Source organism: Lethenteron reissneri, chromosome 65, assembly GCF_015708825.2.
Source record: "Lethenteron reissneri isolate LAM-NWPU_2019-01 chromosome 65, ASM1570882v1, whole genome shotgun sequence".
Classification (NCBI taxonomy): domain Eukaryota; kingdom Metazoa; phylum Chordata; class Hyperoartia; order Petromyzontiformes; family Petromyzontidae; genus Lethenteron; species Lethenteron reissneri.
In genome coordinates this window covers 8,083,699-8,104,127 of record NC_083843.1, presented here as the reverse complement: position 1 = coordinate 8,104,127, position 20,429 = coordinate 8,083,699, and the positions used below count along the sequence as shown (strand labels likewise).

Genomic DNA, 20,429 nt, shown 5'->3' with positions numbered 1-20,429 from the left:
CGGGGGAGCAATAACCGCTGAGAGCGACGTCACTTCCGGGCCCAGCGTGGGCCAACCCGACGACGCCGCGTCATCAGCGCTGCGTCCCTCACCGCCGGGTGACAGCTGTTTGCAACCTAGCAACGCCGCGTCATCAGCGCTGCGACCTTCACTGCCGGACGACAGCTGGCTTCAACCTAGCATACCGCGTCATCAGCGCTGCGACCGGACAGTGAGGGCGCCATTCTTACTGTAACCAGCGGCGGGGCCGGCACATGGACCGACACGCTGGTCACCACCTTTGCTGCTCTGGCCAAAGGTTGGAGGTCGGGAGACCAGGCCCCTGACACTTCGTACATTTACGCGCTCCGGATTAATGTTTTTTTTTGTTGACATTCTCTTCGTTGTCGTCGGGGAGTCGTGATTGTTGTTGGGTAAACTGTGTGGAGCTTCGCTCGTGAGTGTTGTCAATGTGTGTGCGAAACTTTGCTTGTGATTGTTAACAATGTATGGTTTGTATTGAGCTTTGTTCGTGATTGTTAATGTATAGCTTGTGCTGTCATTGTTAACGATGTATATACTGTATGGGGCATTTATCTTGAGATGATGACATACTGCCAAGGATTTGGAATTGTCAGGCTGGCTCTCAAATATCTTGGGGTGCAGATCCTGACCAGGATGGGCCAGCGGGTGTTCCGTGTCTAACACGAGAGTTGTGGTCCCGTCATGCTATGGCTGACGGTTTGACCTGACAGCCCGGAGATAGAGACACTCCGTGGCATGTCTAGCCTAGTGGGCTGTGTGCTCACATGGCTCGGAGAGTGTGGTCCCGTCATGGAATAGCTGACGGCTTGACCTGACGGCCCGGAGGTTGAGACCCTCCGTGGTGCGTCTGGAGCAGTAGGCTCGCCCTGACGGCCCGGAGATTGAAACACTCCGAGGCGCGTTGAAACAGTGGGCTGGAGATTCATGGTGTTCAGGTGTAGTTGTCCCGTTATGTTGGGACTGTATCCCTCAGTTGTTAGGGTGCATTGTGCAGGGAGTGAACGATGGGTCGTCTCAGATCGGTCGGTACAGCTATACGCTGCGATGCGAGTCTTGGAGAGAGATTGGGTCTCAGCTCGGTCGGTACAGCTATATGCTGCGATGCGAGTCTTGGAGAGAGATTGGGTCTCAGCTCGGTCGGTACAGCTATATGCTGCGATGCGAGTCTTGGAGAGAGATTGGGTCTCAGCTCGGTCGGTACAGCTATATGCTGCGATGCGAGTCTTGGAGAGAGACTGGGTCGTCTCAGCTCGGTCGGTACAGCTATATGCTGCGATGCGAGTCTTGGAGCGAGACTGGGTTGAAGCCCCCCGATATGGCCGACGTGCGCGGTTTTAGGATGGAGACGCCACGTTTGAAAGGCGGGGGGTGCTAACGGTTGACATGTAATGTGGGTGGTGGTCCTCATTGAGGGCTGCTGGGACGCAAGCACGGGATGCCTTTTGGAGATGCGGTTCGCGCGTGCGGCCACCATTTCTGGGCAGGAGCAGGCAGATTTATTTTGTTTGTGTCATGTAAATTTTATATATATATTTTAAAATGTAGATACTGGAGCAGCCCTGAAGTGCGACTTCTTTGCCCAGTACATGGGTCGGCCCTGAAGTACGACTTCTCGACCCGGGACGTAGACAGACGTCCGGATTAGTGTGTGTAGAGGGATGCTCGACATGTTGGTCTTCGCCTTCTCACCACCTGACGGATGGGAGGCTGGCAGGGTGGTGTGGAACCCTGCCATCCATGCGGTGGTTGTGCATCCAACGCGTCGGAATCTGTATATTTGTTGTTATTAATTCCCCGTTTTCTATGCGGATCCCGAGGAGGGCTAGGTGTACCGCGGGTCGTTTGTTCACGTGTCATTGCTTCACCTTTTTGATGATTGATGCTTGTATATAGTGTAAAGTTGTACAGGTTGGTTATGGTATTTATGGTTGCTTTCTTGTTCTCTTTTCTTTTCCTGTTGAGGCTCGCGTATTTCTTTTTTTCTCTCTCTCCCTTTCGTTAATTTAAACTTTCTAATTATTGACAGCCGGGACAGCTGGAGGCTACATAGAGGGGGGTAATGTAGTGACATAAGAAGGGAGGGGCAGCTGGGGGCTCTGGGACCCTGGGTGCGCCGGACGCTTAAGCCTCTTGGCACCAGGCGTTGGGTTGTCAGGCGGGTCCAGACGCTTAAGCCTCTTGGCACCAGGCGTTGGGTTCTCAGGCGCTTAAGCCTCTTGGCGCCGCCAACGGGGGAGGGGGCTGTGTGTGCTCTGTGGGATGTCTGGTGGCGCACACGGCCCCACCCCTCGTTGGACCAGGCATAAAAGGAGAGCTCCCTGGACGATCGGGGCCCAGTTGTAACTCAAGACCCAAGACCCACGACCAGCCATCTGAAGACCCTGGGATGCTGTGAGAGCCAGTGGTGGGACTCTGGAACTCCCGACTCTACGACCTTGTGAGGGCGAGTTCCAGAGCGTAGCCAGAGTAGTGTATCTAGGCTGTGTACCTAGGCTGTGTACCTAGGCTGTAACAGAGTATCAGGACTGTTGGAGAGTTGGACTGTTGGAGAGTTGGACTGTTGGAGTGTTGTATCGGAATAAAGAAGTTACCTCTACAAGTGTCTCCGGAACCCGTTACACAATCATTGAAAATATGTCATCAACCAAGCCAAACTCAAGCTGCCTTATAATTTTACAGCCATAGTAGTTTTTAGCTTTTCACACACTGCTTGCCTGCAACCCACCGGCGTGCATAACAAAAGGCGGCGTAATTCTTGCTCTCTTATTTACTTACGCCATCTACATCACAAGGCCTCGGCTGCAGCTCCAGGCGTAGCTGCAGTTGCAGCACTGGTCGTCACCTCACCAGCTTATAACCCCCCACCACGGCCCATCCTGGCTCCTCCCCCCTCCCCTTAACCAGTATATAAGGTCTATCTCTTAGAGCTCTCTTCCCTTGATACAGTAATTTTGCTGTGACAGTTCCACCTGAAGACGGAGGCTTGTGTTGCCTCTGAAACGTCGTGATTTAATTTATTTGTTTTCTTTCTTAACCTACATGACTTTACAGAAAAAAACAAAGAGTATGAATGTAAAGTCTCCGTCGCAAGCTACACTGGTCAAAGGCGTCCAGTTTTCTATATGATACACCCTATTCTAGGTCATATATTTAGTTAGAATGTAAATCCATGCAGTTGATAACAAACAGGCTCAAACCCATTCCTTGCAGAAAAATTAAAAGTATATGCCATTGCATAATTATCGGTTGTCTTATACGCACGACACCAAGATTCAGTCATTAATACATCACAATGAATGCAAACTGAAATGCAAGTAAAAGAAGGTTTAACATTTCATTATGTATGCATTGTCTATTTTATACTTGGGTGTGTGATGAAACAGTTTTCCCTGCGTTCCCTCTCATATCTCTAGAATTAAAGAGCTAAGATTGTCTATTACATTTTATCACAATCATTACTTGTTTTAAGTGTTAGTTTTTAATCCAATGCACTTTTATATTAATTTTCAACCCCATATGAAGTCATTCGAGTTATCCCATATACAGCTTTGCAGTGGTACAACAAATTAACTTGTTTGTTATAAACGTTACATTTTAAAATCCATATTCAAGCAGCAATATACATCATGTATTGCTATTTCCAATGATACTGAAGGCTCACTTGAATCTACGGAGTTGTCCTCATAGAGAGAGTCACAGACTTCACGCAGGGTGGAGGCCACGAGGTCACAGAGCCCACACGTCGTACCTGCACGTCTTTGCGAGTGGCCTTCATCTGTCCCACAGATGCCTCCGCTTTCTTCATCTTCTCATCCACCGCTCGCGTCTCTTCTCCGACTATACTCTGTAAGAGACGAAGTCACCAGAGGGGACTCCACTCCTTGAGCGGCTCCCTCTCAGCCCCATTCCACACGGAGCCCTCCACAGTGACGGATCTAGAATTGCCCACCAGAAGAGTGCCATGGAATTCAGCCTGGACTGACTTAGCAGTCTGTAAGCAAGAAGGCACAATGAAGAGAGAATAATAACTTCCTCATATGTTTTCTTTAATGCGATGTGGAAGTTGCAAATTTGTCAGCTCGTGTCCTGGTGTTGTAGAGGCCACATCAGGGGACAGGGACATGATCGTTCAACACAACGGATCTTCACTTCACGAGCAACGTCCAAACACAACCTTCCTCCAGCACGGCTCACTCAAAAAGCCTTGACCCACCCTCCTCCTCCCTGCACTCAAACTCCTGTCCCTTTCCCTTTCAAAACCAAATGGCTGCCTTGAACTGAAGCGATCCCATTCTCACACGCTGAGGTACTCACCTTCCGTGTCTCATGCTCATCCTCCAGTGTATCCACATCATGCCCTGTATGTTCTCCGGTAATGGTACAGGCAATGCACACCAGGCTCGCGTCCTGCTTGCAGTAGAATTTGAGCTCCTCTTTGTGCTTCTTGCATCTTCTTTCCTCCCAGCTGACAATGGGAGCTACCAGGACGTGGTCCATCAACCTGGGGTTTTTCAGATGAGGCTTCAGGTGGGACTCACAGAAGGAAGTCTCACATCTGAGGCAGGTCTTCACCGAAGGAGTCTCCCCATCATCACAGCCGTCACAGAAGACAACTCCGGCCATCCTCTCTCCAACTCTGAGCTGATCCACCAGGTTGGCGAGCGCCACGTTCCCCTTCAGCTGAGGTCGCTCAGGGAAGACCGCTCGGCACTGCGGGCAGCTGAAGCTGCTCGATCTCTCCCAGGCACCGTCCAGACACCGGAGGCAAAACGAGTGTCCGCAGCTCAGCGTGAAGGGGCAGTCAAACGTGCGCTGGCAGATGGGGCAGCTCAGCTCACTGTCTACACGATCACTGGGAGACGCACTCGCCATGGCCCATGGCTTCACTCGGACTCAGTCGCTCGCCACGGCACACAGAGGAGCTATTGCAGTAGCAGCTCACACAGCGGAGACGAACAAGGAAATGAACTGACTTCACCTGTAGTTTAGTTATAAATACCTCGAGACACGTCATGGAATGTTCCACACGGCAGCCGCGCTCACCTGTGTAGACGTGGCGTTACAGTCACGCACTGTGTTAGCTAAAACTGATTTTTGTGTTTAGTTTGTCCTCCTGCACTTCCGAATAGCACGGTTAGCTACACACGGTGTGGAGGAAGTTCAACATACATACGTAGCTTTGACTGGTCTCAAGTGATATAATAATTGTACAAACAAAACCCAGCAGTAGCTGCAGCCCGGGACACAACGATATTGGTTTGTCCTACAGGCTGATTGACCGGGTAGGATCAGGCTGTGTGCATTGCACACAGTGGAACCGCACCTTGTACAAACATTCTGATGTAAAGGTGAACTTGTTTTTTTTTCTATCTTTGTCTTTATCCATTTTTTTCTTGCAAGGCCTATTTGTTTAAGCTTCACAGTCTGTAATGGTATTAAACCTTTATCAACTATTATTTTAACTACTGGCTTCATGCACCCTCTGTTCATCTGTCAATTATTTTTTGGTTTTTGTATCGCTATGACACCGTTTTATTCTGAGCGGACGGTGGTTGTATGTATGTTTAACTTCTTTTTTACCGTACGTAGTCAACCGTGCTAATCGAAGGTGTGTGGGTGAGTGTGTAGGTGGGTGATTGGTTTAGTGTGTGGGTAAGCGGTTGGGTGAGTGCTTGGGTGAGTGCTTGGGTGAGTGGGTGAGTATGTATGTTGAACTTATTTTGCAGCGTACGTAGCCATTCGTGCTAATCGAAGGTGCGAGTGAGTAAGTCGGGGGGTTATTTGGTGAGAGGGGAGACAGATGAGCAGGAGGATGGCGTGAAGTGTGGGCGAGCAGGCGGTGAGAGAGGGCTGGAGGAAGGGTGGATGGGAGGGCGTGCGATTGAGTGGTTGGGTCCCTGGGTGGGTGGCCTCACGTATTACAACAGCGAACAGCCTCTGGATAAAAAAAAAACATCGTGGTTCATTTAGGCTCATTATCTGTGTGACTTTCACCGTCCATTTTCCTATTATGCGTAAAAAAGATCGAGGATTAAAATCTTCATAACCTAACAAATATATAATCATCACCTATTGTTAATGTTAAGATTTTACATCCTGGAATCGCTGAGCTTGGACGATTCTATAAAACCTATTTTTGTTTTACCAGGTAAGGCCCACTGAGGTTCATAGCTCTTTTCAAAAGCGATCTGACCACGGCTGATAGCCAAACACTCTAAACGCATGTTTATAAGTGTGGAAGGAAAAATAGGAGGACCGGAGACAAATTCAAACGACCACGGGGAGAGAGACACGCAAACTCCAAGTACACTTACAGGCGTCAGTTTTCGGATCGACCCCACGACCTCCTGTATACCAGGCGAGGTAGTTAACATCTTCCAATCACCGCAGCGAGATGTAAAACAAAAATCACAGAGCAGCGACAACGAACAAGGAAACGAGCTAACTTCACCTGCAGCTAAATTATAAACACCACGAGACGCACCCTGGAATGTCGCACGCGGCAGCCGGTACTCACCTGTGTAGACGTGGCGTCACATTCACACACATGTAATGCGAGCAAGGAATGAGGGGGCGGAGTCTGGGTCACGTGAGGAGAAGGAGGAGTCAGGGTCACGTGAGAGAGAGGATTTAGGGGGAGAACCGGAAGGGATCTACGAGTTGAGAAAGAGTGGAAACAGGAGGAGGCCACGCTGGGCAGTGGTGAGAGGGTGGCGCGATTGCCACGTGGTCGAAGGCCACGGCACCGTCGGCCAGCGGTGTACGTGGGGCACAGCAGAGCTAATGGAGTGTGGGAAGCTAGCCGAGCGTGAAGAGCTAGCAGAGTGTGCGGGGTACACAGAGCAGCAGTGTGGCTGCAGAGCGGAGCAGCGGTGTGGCTGCAGACGGAGCAGCGGTGTAGCTGCGGAGCGGAGCAGCAGTGTGGCTGCAGGGTGTACGGTGGAGGAGGTGCGGGTCTGAGCGAGGACGCCGTAGGGGCGAGAGAGAGACAAGAACCCGAATAAAGGACAACGGAGATCTACACTGTGGAAGAGTCCGTTATTATGTAATATTGTAAATTACGGCGGGAGACCACTTGACGGGTAGCACACTTTATTAACTCTTTCCTTAGCCACAATAACACGTGTGGACAACTACAGCTCACGCTACACGTTCAACCCGGCTACACACACACGGGCTCTCCAGCCCCGTAGCTTCCAGGGGAACCTACAGACCCACCCCAGCTTGGGTATGGGTCACGATCACTGGGTCCCGTGGCCCGGCCCTCACACGGACGTCCGGCCCCGGGTCCCAAGGTCCCGCCTCTGAGCCACACAGGGTCCCGGCCCTTACAAGGACAGCGGGACTAGGGGTCTCAGGGCCCTATCTCTTCCTCCTCCGTCTTCCGTCTTCACTGGTCACCAACTCCCCGAGCGCCCGCACGCATCGCATTTTATAGTCCTCCGCTCCCGGGGAGACGGAGCCTATGCGGACGTCGATGTGAGCACCACCCTAGTTGACCAATCCCCACGCGCTGCCACACGATCCCTTTTCCCAGCTTGTGTCAGCGCACACAACCAATCACCACGCGCTGCCACACGATCCATCACTGTCAGCGCGCGTCACCACTACACAGCCAATCACCACGCGCTGCCCCACGATCCCTACTGCCAGCGCGTATCACCCCTACATCACCCCCTCCCACATAGCTCGCAGCCGGCCCGGCTGCTAAAACAAACAAAAAAAACCCCACTCCCCAAGTGTGCCCCGTAACATAACCACAACGCAACACAACAACACAACGTTAACCAGTAACCACAACGACCTATATACAAACCGACGAGCAACACAATGAAAGTTATTTTGAAAAAAAAAAACCGACGTGTCCAGTGTCTCCTCGACTCCCGATCCCCCTCCCGCTTGCTCCTTGAACGGAACGATAGAGCGGTCGAACGGACGGGGAACGCCGTGACGAGACGATCCGGCCGACTCGTCCCGCACCTCCACCTCATTTATTGGGTCAGGAAAAGTTGCGCGACCTAGCGCGAGTCCGCCTGGCCGGTCCATCGTTCGGGACGGGACGCTGTCGACCGTCCATTGGCTCCGGCAGCCCAGGAAGGCACGGTTCGGGTCTGGAAGAACCGTCCGTGCCGCGGGGATCCGGTCGCCGGTCGTCGGCAGCCGTCAGTTCCGAGACACCTGGGAGCGGATCAGGCGAAAACATGTGAGGATCAGGTGGAGACATTTCCCTCCCTGGGTCGTCGGTCACATCACATGCTCGGTCCTCACGACATAAAGGAAGGCCATATGGTGGCGAGAATGGTTTCAGCCGGGAGGGGTGAACGTACCAACGGCGCTTTCCCCATTTTATCTGAACACACTGGGGGCGTGCAACCCGCACGACCTCCACGGGTCCCTGCCCTGGCCTCAATAATTTAGGCGACGTAGCCAAAGGTGCATGAGGACAGTGCAGCCAGGCCCTATCGCCCGGTTTCCAATCGTGCACGGACACCTTCCGTGCACGCAGGCGCTCGTTGGCGATTTGGCGAGACCTCGAATTAAGCCGTGCGGCCTCCCGTGCCTCGGCCAGTTTTGCAATGTTAAATTTAATATGGTCAGCCAACTTGGAATTAGGCCGTGGCACCGAAAGTCCCAGCTGAGTCTCCATGGGCGGATCGGCCTCCCGACCGTACATCAGATAAAATGGGGAAAACCCCGTTGCCGCATGGGGGGCCATTCTGTACGCGGCGAGGACCCCCGGGACCTGCAAGTCCCAGTCAACCTGTGCCTCGCACACCTGCTGGCACAACATGGAAGTCAAAGTTCTGTGGAGCCGCTCCACCATCCCGTCAGTCTGTGGGTGGTACGGGGAGGTACGCACCTTTTTTGTACCCAAAAGGTCGCACACCTCCTGCAGCAATTTGCTCGAAAAATTCTTTCCCTGGTCGGTCAGCAAGCGTTCGGGCGCCCCCTTGTCCAAGACGTAGCCTTGGACAAAGGCGTCCGCTATGGCCGCCGCCGACTGGTTGGCGAGTGGCCACGCCATAGGCCATCGGGTAAAGTATTCCACACCAACCAACAGGTACTTGTTACCTCTAGGCGTGACAGGAAAAGGCCCCAAAATATCCAGCGCAACGAGCTTGTTAGTGCGTGAGACCTGAATGGACTGCAGCGGTGGATTCGGTGCAACGGGCGGTTGTTTCCGTTTGGCGCAATCCACACACCCCTTCAGTATATTGACAACATCGCTCCCCATGCCCGGCCAATAATAGTCACGCTGGAGCAGAGCGAGCGTTTTGTTTACACCCAGATGCAAGAGGCGTTCGTGTGCGGCCAGAACAACTTTGCCCCGCATAGCAGAAGGCACGACGAGTGCGTGCCGCCGGGACATATTGTCCCATCTCATTAGCAGGCCCTGCTTGAGCAGCCAGGAGCCAGCTCGCTTTTGACCTTCCTCGTGACCCCCCGCCCTGCGACGCAACGCGAGCAGGAAGCTGTCAGCCATCTGGAGTCGGCCCCACTCAACGAGAGACAGTGAGAGTAGCGAGTCCCCGCCCGCAGGAGTAGCGGGAACGTCAACCGACGGCGCATTCGCGGCCGCGACCAACTCACCCTCGGGCACAGCACCTGGCGGTTTACAGCGCGCCGACCCCATCAAGCACGCACATTCGGGACGAGGCGACAACCGCGACAGGGCATCCGCGTTGGTGTGGCGCAACCCCTTACGGTAAGTGGTCATAAATTGATAGTCCTGGAGGACCTCCAACCACCGTGATAATTGGCCCGAGGGTTGGGCGACCCTTAATGCGTACTGAAGCGCCGTGTGGTCCATCCGGACCGTAAAATGATGGCCATAGAGATAAGGTCTAAATTGCTGTACAAAAAAACAATAGCCAGGTCCCGTGGCGCACTGACGTGGAGCGCGGCACCCGGACGCCACGTGGCCCCGAAGGCCGCAGTTGTAGCACGTGACGAGGGACGCCGGAGGTCTCGGTTGCTCCAGCTTGCGGGTCGATCGCAGAGGCGAACGACCCCCCGACCTCCAATCCCCTGGTCGTGCTGCAGCGAACACCTCCTCCCGTGGGCGAATGACTTGGGGCTCGGCGTCCACCGGGGCCAGAGCTGAGACCGTGGCAGAAGCACAGACGACCACTTGTTTCCGCTTCAGGACCTCGTGCGCCTGGATGCTCGTCTCAACACGCAACGAACATATGTCGACTTCGTCGGCTGTGTTGATGGGGACCCCCAGGTCCTGCGCCAACTTAAGCAGTTGTTCCAAAACCATAGCGTCCTGCCCCTCCTCGTCCATACGAGGGAACGCGGCGTCCGCGAGAGCCAACAACGCCGTGCGGTAGGCGAGCGCGGTCTCTGTGTCCGCCTTCCGTCGCTCGTAAAATTGGTGGCGGCAGGCCGAAGGTGGCCCGTACACCTTGGCCATGAGGCCCAGCGCAGCCTTGAGCGTGGAGCGGGCCGATCTCGGTGCGGACCTGAAGGCCGCGAGCGTGTTGTCGTCCAACATGGCAGGCAGTGCCCGCAGCGCCGTAGTGTTGGACCAGGCCGACATCTCTTGATGGGCGAGAAATCTTCACTGGAATGCGCCCCAGTCGCCCCCTTCCGCCTTGAAGGCTGTCAACGCGGGAAGACGCTGCTGGAAAATAATGTCGTCCTCCGCCTCGTGGCTCTCCCGCGCCGCACCATCGACATTCAAAATGGCAGCCCCTATGGCGGGTGGCTGATGGCGGCCCGTAGCGGTCGCTGATGACGTGAGCGGCAGAGATTCGAGGACCCCCGCCACGTGTTGCTCGCGATTCCCGCCAATAGATGGTCGCTCGGCAGAAATGGCGGGAATTGCAAAGTCATTTTGGCGGGAATCTGCAAAGCGACCCCTTTCAATGTCCGTCGACGTACCCGCTCCTCCAGACGTGGTGATCTCTGCTAGGATGGACGCCGCGGCGAGTAGCAGCTCTGCCAGGCGGGAGTGCGCGTCGCGGAGTCCGGCATCAGACCCCAGCCGCTCGTTGGGCGCCCATGAGGGGTCCTGTGGCGCCGGCATCTCCTCCTCGTCTCTCCCCGATGCCTGCTGGCCCGAGTCGTCGTGGTTTTCCTCCCGGTCACGCTCGTGAGTCCGATGAGTCTTCCTGGTATCCATGGCTGGAAGACTGTTTCACTTCTGACGCCAGTTGTAATATTGTAAATTACGGCGGGAGACCACTTGACGGGTAGCACACTTTATTAACTCTTTCCTTAGCCACAATAACACGTGTGGACAACTACAGCTCACGCTACACGTTCAACCCGGCTACACACACACGGGCTCTCCAGCCCCGTAGCTTCCAGGGGAACCTACAGACCCACCCCAGCTTGGGTATGGGTCACGATCACTGGGTCCCGTGGCCCGGCCCTCACACGGACGTCCGGCCCCGGGTCCCAAGGTCCCGCCTCTGAGCCACACAGGGTCCCGGCCCTTACAAGGACAGCGGGACTAGGGGTCTCAGGGCCCTATCTCTTCCTCCTCCGTCTTCCGTCTTCACTGGTCACCAACTCCCCGAGCGCCCGCACGCATCGCCTTTTATAGTCCTCCGCTCCCGGGGAGACGGAGCCTATGCGGACGTCGATGTGAGCACCACCCTAGTTGACCAATCCCCACGCGCTGCCACACGATCCCTTTTCCCAGCTTGTGTCAGCGCACACAACCAATCACCACGCGCTGCCACACGATCCATCACTGTCAGCGCGCGTCACCACTACACAGCCAATCACCACGCGCTGCCCCACGATCCCTACTGCCAGCGCGTATCACCCCTACAATTACACACACACAGTGTCAAGGTTAAAGAGTCGCAATTGATATATTTTTGCAAAAAACACACAGTAACCATGAAAACTGTGATGCTTTGTCCTACAGACTGGTTTCACCAGATAGGATGAGGCTGTGTTTTTCCACTGTAAACCGCACTGTGTAAATTCTTAATAAGGATTAAAAATTATAACTAGGATTTCGCGACCAATATTGTGCATAAAACTTTTTTTGGGTTTGATCGCGTAAATATAAAATTGTCTTGACTTAAAGATTTTGTGACTGCAGGAAATCATATTCTTTGGGTATTTCGTTAAAGACACATAGATAGAAAAAATCATCAAAATAATAACAATATCACGACGTTTCGATCACCTGAAGACGGTTGCTTGTGTTGCGATCGAAACGTCGTGATATTATTATTATTATTATTATTTTGATTATTTTTTCTATCTACGTGGCATTACCGAAAGACCCCAAAAATTTAAAAGTGTCGTTAAACCCGCCACCATCCGACACAACCAATGAGTAAGGTTTGTCACGTAAACAAAACTTTCTGGCTCGGGTGAGGCTGTGCGTTGTGCCCAGCAAACCACATAGCTATCAGTTCGTATTCAAGGTTTAAAAAACTATTCCCCTAAACCAGGGGGTTCAGAAACCAAAATAACAAGGAGAGACATTTTTAATGAGTTTTTTTTACAATTCAGTAAGTAAAGTAAAAACCAAACAACTAATTATTTCAAGAGCCGCAATGCAACGTGGTGTGAGTACGAGAGACGGTGCTGGTGGTGGTGGTCCTTGATAAGTACAAACGTCTCACGAAGCAGTGGTTCTGCGATTCATTTGACCAAAGTCCAGCTCTGAGCATTGTAAAGTCGTGGTTTGACCACCGCGCGTCGAACATCGACAATGCAGCTCCGGTGGGTTGGTAATTTCTGCCTCCTGGTCGAGATGAGAACATTATTTGGCGATGCATCGTTGGCGGTGATGCGCAGGTACAACTAACAAAACACATTTACAATAACCGTGTTCAGAACCTTCGATAAGCACGATGGCTACGTATGGTGCGAAATAAGTTCAACACAAATGCAACTATACAGCACTAATATACACTATACTCTTAGTTTTTTCGGTAAAGTCATGTAGGTAAAACATTTAATTAAAATTTATTAAAATAAAATAATAAAATCACGACGTTTCGGAGGCAACACAAGTCTCCGTCATCACCTGATGACGGAGACTTGTGTTGCCTCCGAAACGTCGTGATTTTATTGTTTTATTTTTATTAATTTTAATTTCATTTTTTACCTACGTGACTTTATCGAAAGAACTAAGAGTATGAATCCTTGCAGTCACGAAAGCTTCAAATCTAGAATTAATATACACTACACACGATACACACGACAGACCACACACGATACACGACTATACACTACACACTACACTAAACTACGATACACGACACTATACTACATTATCTACAATGACAACATATATATGTTCCGTAAAAAAGAAAAACTATATATTTTACCAGGTAAGGCCCAATTCGAGCTATGTATCTCTTTTTCAGAAGCGACCTGGTCACAACTGGCAGCTCAACGAAATGGCACGTCACGTGGAAACGTCCAGCAGCCAAGCACTCTGAACGCGTGTTTTAAATGTGGAGGAAAAAACCGGAGGAAGCAAAGAAAAATCCACGCGACCACGGGAGGAGAGACACTCACAACTCCAAATATACAGCAGCAGCAGAAGGCGTCAGGATCGGGGTAGAACCCACGACCTCCTGCATACGAGGCGAGGTAGTTAACATCTCCTAGCCACAGTGGTACACTCATTGTCACCCCCCCCTCCCCTCCGTTTTTATTTCTGCATCCACGTTAAGTGTCGACACGGCTTTTCGTGCCTATAAAGTTGTAGACGATCATGATATTTTTGTATTTAATTAAAGTTTATATTTTATATCGCCGGTCAACTGTGATTGTCACGTTTCCGTGCAATATCCACTTCGTGCTATAGCTGCCCCGCAGTGATAATACGCGAATGTGTGAACACGCACTCGCTTAGCTACTCAGCGGTGTGAGTTACACTCTCTTATTTAGACACAAACACAGACGCATTGATAACTCATCCATCTATTATAATACAAGTGCGTAGTTCGTGCGTGTGTGTGTCACGCTAACGCTCACTTGTTCCCGCCTGTTGATTGGCCAAAACAACATTTACAATCGGTGATGTTTTACACGAAAAAAAAGTGTGTCTATATTTAAAAGTTTAAATACAAGAACATGTTTAAAACATACTTTAAAGTTGAATTACCATTGAATAAAATAATTTGTATTGCGATGACCCACGGAGAGAGAAACCATTACCAACCACAGGGGTGATTCTATTCCATTATTTAACAATGTTAGGAATAAAACTTTACAATAATCCGTCGATTCAGGTTGTAATTTGTTAATCATTTTTTAATAAATTGGCAGTGATTTTATAATTCTGTAATTCAGTTTTTTATGTTTTAAAGTAAAGGTTAATGCGATATTGTTGGACCCCCCTCCCCCGCACCCTTGCTGAGTGAGTGGTACATTCCGAACAGCCCAACAGCTACGGTGAGCAATGTGGATCAAAGCAGATACGGGTAACGCGATTTGTTATTATCACAGATGTGAATTTGGCATCTTTGGACTGACGTACATCAGAATCGGAATATTTATACTGCAGGAGGAATCCGAGTACCTGTAAAGCTCTTTTGAACAGATGTACAGTGGGAGCACTGGGTAAGAACGTTACAACAACAAACAGTACACAAACATGATAGTAGCGCAAGTACAAGGAAAGTTAACACATCACCATAACACATCCACAGTAGTTTAACACGTAAAGCCTTCGCGACCAATATCCATTACACAGTTTTATTCGGGTTAACCATCTAACCCAAACAACCTGCATTATGGACATCTAAAGTATATAAATATAAAAGTTAGTAGTTCCCTGCGTCTTGATGACATTCGGGTGATTGCCAGAAAGTGCTTTGCTTTATTCACCGCTTTCTTTGTTGTCGGAGTGCAGCAACGAATTCGCCTTGGCTCCGTGTCGCCATGGACTGCGTCTGTAGCGCGTTGTGGCGAACGGCGTGCGGGTGGTGCAGCTCGTTGACGCACAGCAGCTACTGCTGCTGTTGTTGTTGTACAACATTAATGGTTGACGCCTCATCAATGTCTCTTTCAATTAACTACGCGCGATTTATCACCGATGTGACTTTTTATTTTGACGACATCACTCTTGATTTGAAGCTTTCGTGACTGCAGGAATCCATACTCTTTGGTTGTTTCGGTAAAAAAATATATATATCTACGTGACTTTACCGAAAGAAGCAAGGAGTTTACTTTTCATCATTGTCTCACAATAACCTCGCCGTTGACTGTTTACAGCTCAGATCTAGCACATGGTGTGGTTATGCAGAGCTGTCAACCCCTTATCAGTGCCCTACTTTATTACGGACCAATCCAGATGTGATCGGTCACCCCGTGTCCCTTATAAACCTCCTCGTTCATCCTACAAAGTCCCATCACAAGGGAAAAACACAAACAAATAGACAAACAAAATGTTTAAACTCAATTTCCCTGTACGACAATACGGGTAAACCCGTATGGGATGAGAGGTTTGGGTATGTAACAGCATTACACATCACACTATACAGCACACTTTGCACTGTCTATAACTCAGCTATAGTACATGGTGAGGGTATGTAACAAAATTACACATCACACTATACAGCACACTAGGCACTGTCTATAACTCAGCTATAGTACATGGTGAGGGTATGTAACAGCATCACATATCACACTATACAACACACTAGGCACTGTCTATAACTCAGCTATAGTACATGGTGAGGGTATGTAACAGCATCACATATCACACTATACAGCACACTATGCACTATCTATAACTCAGCTAAAGTACATGGTGAGGGTATGTAACAACATTACACATCACACATGCACTGTATCTGAGCTGTACACAGTAGATAGTGTGATGTGTCATGTTATAGACAACCTCATCGCTTGGGTCTGGGTAATAAATATAAAACACACACTCGCATAGCTGCTTGGTGGTGTGAGTTACACTGTCATAGACACACAGAGAAACTGAAATGCACACAAATATATACACGTGCAAATACACACGTATTTTAACAATGAAGAAAATTCACGTTTATTCATGACACTGTGTGGCCTTAGAAGGTAGTACTTTATACAACAGGTGACGTTTCGAGCAAGGGCCCCTCTTCACAGTACGTCGCGAGCCCGGAGAAGAGGTAGAGCGACTTTCCGAATGTGCTGAGATTGTTTTGTTGTTATTTGTGCGCCACTGCCAAACGCAGCGTCGCCAAAACATTTTGGTGATTTGAGAACGGCTCGCAATGCTACGGCGCTACAGAAACTGGCGTTGTTATTTATTTATTAAATCGCTGTTGATCCGCTAAACTCTGCCACGTGCACACAGAGAGAAACGCGGGCGTGGGAACCAATTCTAAACCCTTACATTCACTCAAGCAACGATCATCAGAGTATAAACCCGAACACGCACGCACTCATTCAGAATCGCCCTCTGCTTTATCTCTCATTGATGTCCTATGATGTAGGGCCGATGCCTGAAACGTTGTTTAATATTAGTTACCTTTAAGGGCTGCGCAGTGATATTTGACGAACGCGTTGAGTTATTTTGTGACAGCGAGAGAACGTCCCACATGAACCGTCAGTGCGCACTGCGTTTGACTGCCCTCTGATGCTCGTGGGTGCGATGCCTTGCCTCTATTCTTGACTCTGTAGCAATGTGTTTCACGTTGTATATAAACGTAACCGTGTAAGATGTAGATTTTAACCTTTTTATTTGGAGTGATTAGATATTAACTCCCTTGCCTGGTCTGCAGGAGGTCGTGGATTCGATCCCGACCCCGACGCCTACTGGATATTAGGAGTTTGCGTGTCTCTCTTTCTCCCCATGGTCGTTTTTTATCCCTCCACATTTATAATCAACATCACGCGTTTTGAGTATTAAGCTACTGCTATACATTTCCACGTGATAAGCCACGTCGTTGAGCTATCATCTGTGACGGCCAGATCGTTTCTGAAAAAGAGCTACATTGCTCAGTGTGCCTTACCTGGTAAAATATAACAAAATATAGTCCATAGTAAATCTTTTATTGAAGTTTTTACGCATGTGTCACTTAACACCTTGGACACATTTGCAAATGAGAAGTTTAATCGAGCGACTTTCCAGGTAAAATATTTTAACCATCAACATCCTGGGGACTGACAACATCGGAGATGAACAAGGAAGCCAACATTACTTAGCACGAGGTTACAAACCTCACGAGACACTCCGTGGAAATGTGCTCAGGTGGTCAAGGTGACAGACACGAGCTTCGTATCGCACGCAGCTGTCTGTCGAGACGCAACGTGAGACACGTTACACGGTAGGCTTTGACCACTTCCAGACGGGAGCCGGGTCCACTCGCTACGCTCTCAGTGGGAGCTGCGCTCGCCACGACTCTCAGTGGCTTCTGATCAAAAGCAGCTCGCTGTGGCTGAGAGACGCTGTCCCAGGAGCGCACACGGAAGCGATGAACCAAGACACGAATCGACTCTCACCTGCGTAGACAGGAGCGTTGCATTCACACCGCGGTGTTGGGGTTTACGAGTTGCGATTTATACAAAACCCAGAGTGTCCAGGCAAACGGTAATGGTTTGTCCCTTGGACTGATGTCGTCGGCTATGGTGAGGCTCTTTGTGTTTTTGCACCAAACCGTACCTTGTAAAACATTGTTATTAAAGGTTTTTTTTAAGTATGTCGTCTCTAGCATTGCCATTTATTTGTTCTGGATTTATTTTATCATAATAGTTAAAAATTGTCTTTAAAAAGTCAACTTCATATTGTTAATTTTTTGACAAATGATCTAATTTCACCCGTAAATGAGTGAGGGATCATGTGGGTGGTTGAGCAGGTGTGTGTGTGTAGGTGGAGATTGGTGTTGTAGTGGTTAGTGCGCTGTGCTATGAACGTGCCGATCCAAGTTCAATTCCCACTCATGGCCACCAACACCAATAACCATTGTCTGAACCGGTCATGGGCCTCCCATAGGTCGATTCAGCCTCAAATGAGTACCTGGTGTGGAGTATACATATCACCACTCGGGAGACAAAGGCGGCAGGGATTGGTGCTGGCCACCCACCCATTCGTGTGCTGTGCCGGCCTTCAAAGATGCTCGCTAATAGCACTTGCCCAACAGTCTGTTCAGGCTATACGGGGGATCTTTGTCTTTGTGCGGGTGGGTGAGTGAGCGGGTTTGCAGGTGATCAGGTGGGAGGGAGATCAGCCGGGAATGGGTTGTTGAATATGCGGTGGGCAGGTGAGAGTGTGGCAGGATGGGCAGGTGTATGTGGGCAAGTGGGAGGGAGAGGCCCTTTAGATGGCTGGGGGGGGGTAGTAGGTTAGGGAGTGGCAGGTGTCAGGTAGGAGAGTGTTGGGTGCAGGTGAATGGGTGGTGGTCATTATTACCAAGCGTAGTCATGATCATCATCATCGTGCTCTTCATCATCATCCATCAGTCAGGATCCATTCATCATCATAGCTCATGATGATGAGGAATAAGCAAACTGACTGAGAGTGCAGCTATAAATGCCACGCTATGGAATGTGGCCCAAGGCTACAGACAGCACTTACCTGTGAAGGCGTAAGCTGTAGATTTAAAAACCGTGCCCGGGTTTAATCTCCGATAATATAACATCTATACAAACAAAACAACAGTAACCATCCAAAAAATACATGTTTACACAAATCAGTCAGCCTCAGCTATGAGAGATTCACATTCACAGCCTGGATGACAATCTTGATTTTTTTTTTCAGATTTCATTTTTTTATTCACCCAGAACACATTGACCCTTGACCCGCAAGACAAAATGATTCCCATTCACAGTTAACCCAGAACACAATCAAGTCTACGTATATTTACGCGATCTAACCCAATAAACCTTTATCATTGATAATATTGATCGCGAAAGCCTACACGTTGAAGTCGATTTGTTTAACCAGGTGAGAACTCAAGATACCAGGATGAGTGTCGGTTGCAAGAATGATGACGCTGCTGCTTCTGCTGCTACTGATGATTATGTTACTACTACTAATGATTATATTATTATTAATGCTGCTGGTCCTACTCCTGATAATATTGATGATGCTATCGATGATGCTGCGGCTTATGCTATTGATTATTCTGTTGCTGCTGATAATGATTGTATTATCATTGATTTTGGTCCTACTTCTGATACTGATCATGATGCTAACGATGGAGCTACCACTGCTAATGCCGTTGCTCCTGCTGTTGTTACGAATTCTGCTGCTGATGATATTTCTGATGATGCTGCTGATGATGATCGATTCGAGTTTAATTTGAGTTCAACGAGGTGAGCACTCAGGAGATTAGGATAAGTCCCATTGACAAGAGTTACCTGGGTCACAAAAATGAAAAAAGTAGCAAAACAAGTCAAACCCATGCCAGCAATGAAGAAAATAGTAATCTCACACACAGCCCAGAGCACAATGCGATTAGCGTTCACACAGGGGCGCCGTGGTGGCTAGGAGACGTTAACTCCTTCGCCTGGTATGCATGAGGTCGTGGGTTGGATTCCAACCCTGACAGCTGCTGAATATTTGGAGTATGTGGTGTCACTCTCCCTGTAATAACACACAGTATCTGTGTGTTATTAATGCATGTTAGTCGTGTTGTAATGGAAGGTATTCACTCTCGAAATATATTAGGCGCTTAATTATTTAACCAACTTCAAAGTCAAATCAATTAAAATATTAATCAAAGCAAACCTTTATTATGAATAATAATGGTGGTGAAAAACCTCCTCCTACTACTAGGTGTGGATTCTCTGTCTATGCCCTTTATTACTGCTAACCCTACTCCCTCCATTTGATGCTGCTAATCCTGAATAATGCACGGACATAATATGACTTTGAAACCCCCCGCCCACCTCCTACGCATTTCACAAGTAGTGACTAATCCCATATCTGCATTTCCCATAAATATGCTAAATTCCTCTTGATATGCACATTATTTTGTCAAGGTGCTCTTCCCCCTCCAACCCAGCTTAAATATATGCTCCAAGCCTGGTGGTGTTTCATTCAGACGCTGTCTTCCCGACAGACCTGCTCTCCACCTGAGGACGGCTGCTTGCGTTGTGGCCGAAACGTCGTGAGAATTATTTTATTATGTTTTATTTTTATTATTTTATTATTTCCCTTCTACGTGACTTTTCCGAAAGAACCAAGAAGATGAATCCCTGCAGTTACGAAAGCATTGAATCGAAATTTACACCACGAGTAGTTCCACCCTATTGATGTCATCCAATTCCCACCCCGGTTTATCGCACAACGAGTGAGTGACCGCGAGGGGACAGCGCGCGTCACCCCGTAGCGTCACGTGACGCATGTTTCCAGCACGCCCGTGGTGGAGTTCCGCCCTCTCGGCATTGAGCGCCACGCGGCGTGCGATGCGGTGCGAGGGACGATGGCGTCAGAGAGAACCGTGGCTCCCCCCGCTCTCCCCCGCCAGTGTGTT

The 20,429-nt window shown here is 49.6% G+C and overlaps 1 protein-coding gene across 1 annotated transcript in view; it reads right to left on the bottom strand.

The window, feature by feature from the left end:
* The window catches only part of LOC133359496 (E3 ubiquitin-protein ligase TRIM7-like), a 34,828-nt gene extending 29,870 nt beyond the window's left edge, over positions 1 to 4,958 (bottom strand). Inside the window, exons 1-2 of the mRNA XM_061577911.1 lie at positions 4,339 to 4,958; positions 3,773 to 3,868 (exon numbers count right to left, since the gene is read on the bottom strand). Coding sequence (XP_061433895.1) covers positions 3,773 to 3,868; positions 4,339 to 4,896 — 654 coding nt within the window. The 5' untranslated portion in view covers positions 4,897 to 4,958. The remainder of the gene's footprint in view (positions 1 to 3,772; positions 3,869 to 4,338) is intronic.
* Positions 4,959 to 20,429: the final 15,471 nt, after the last annotated feature.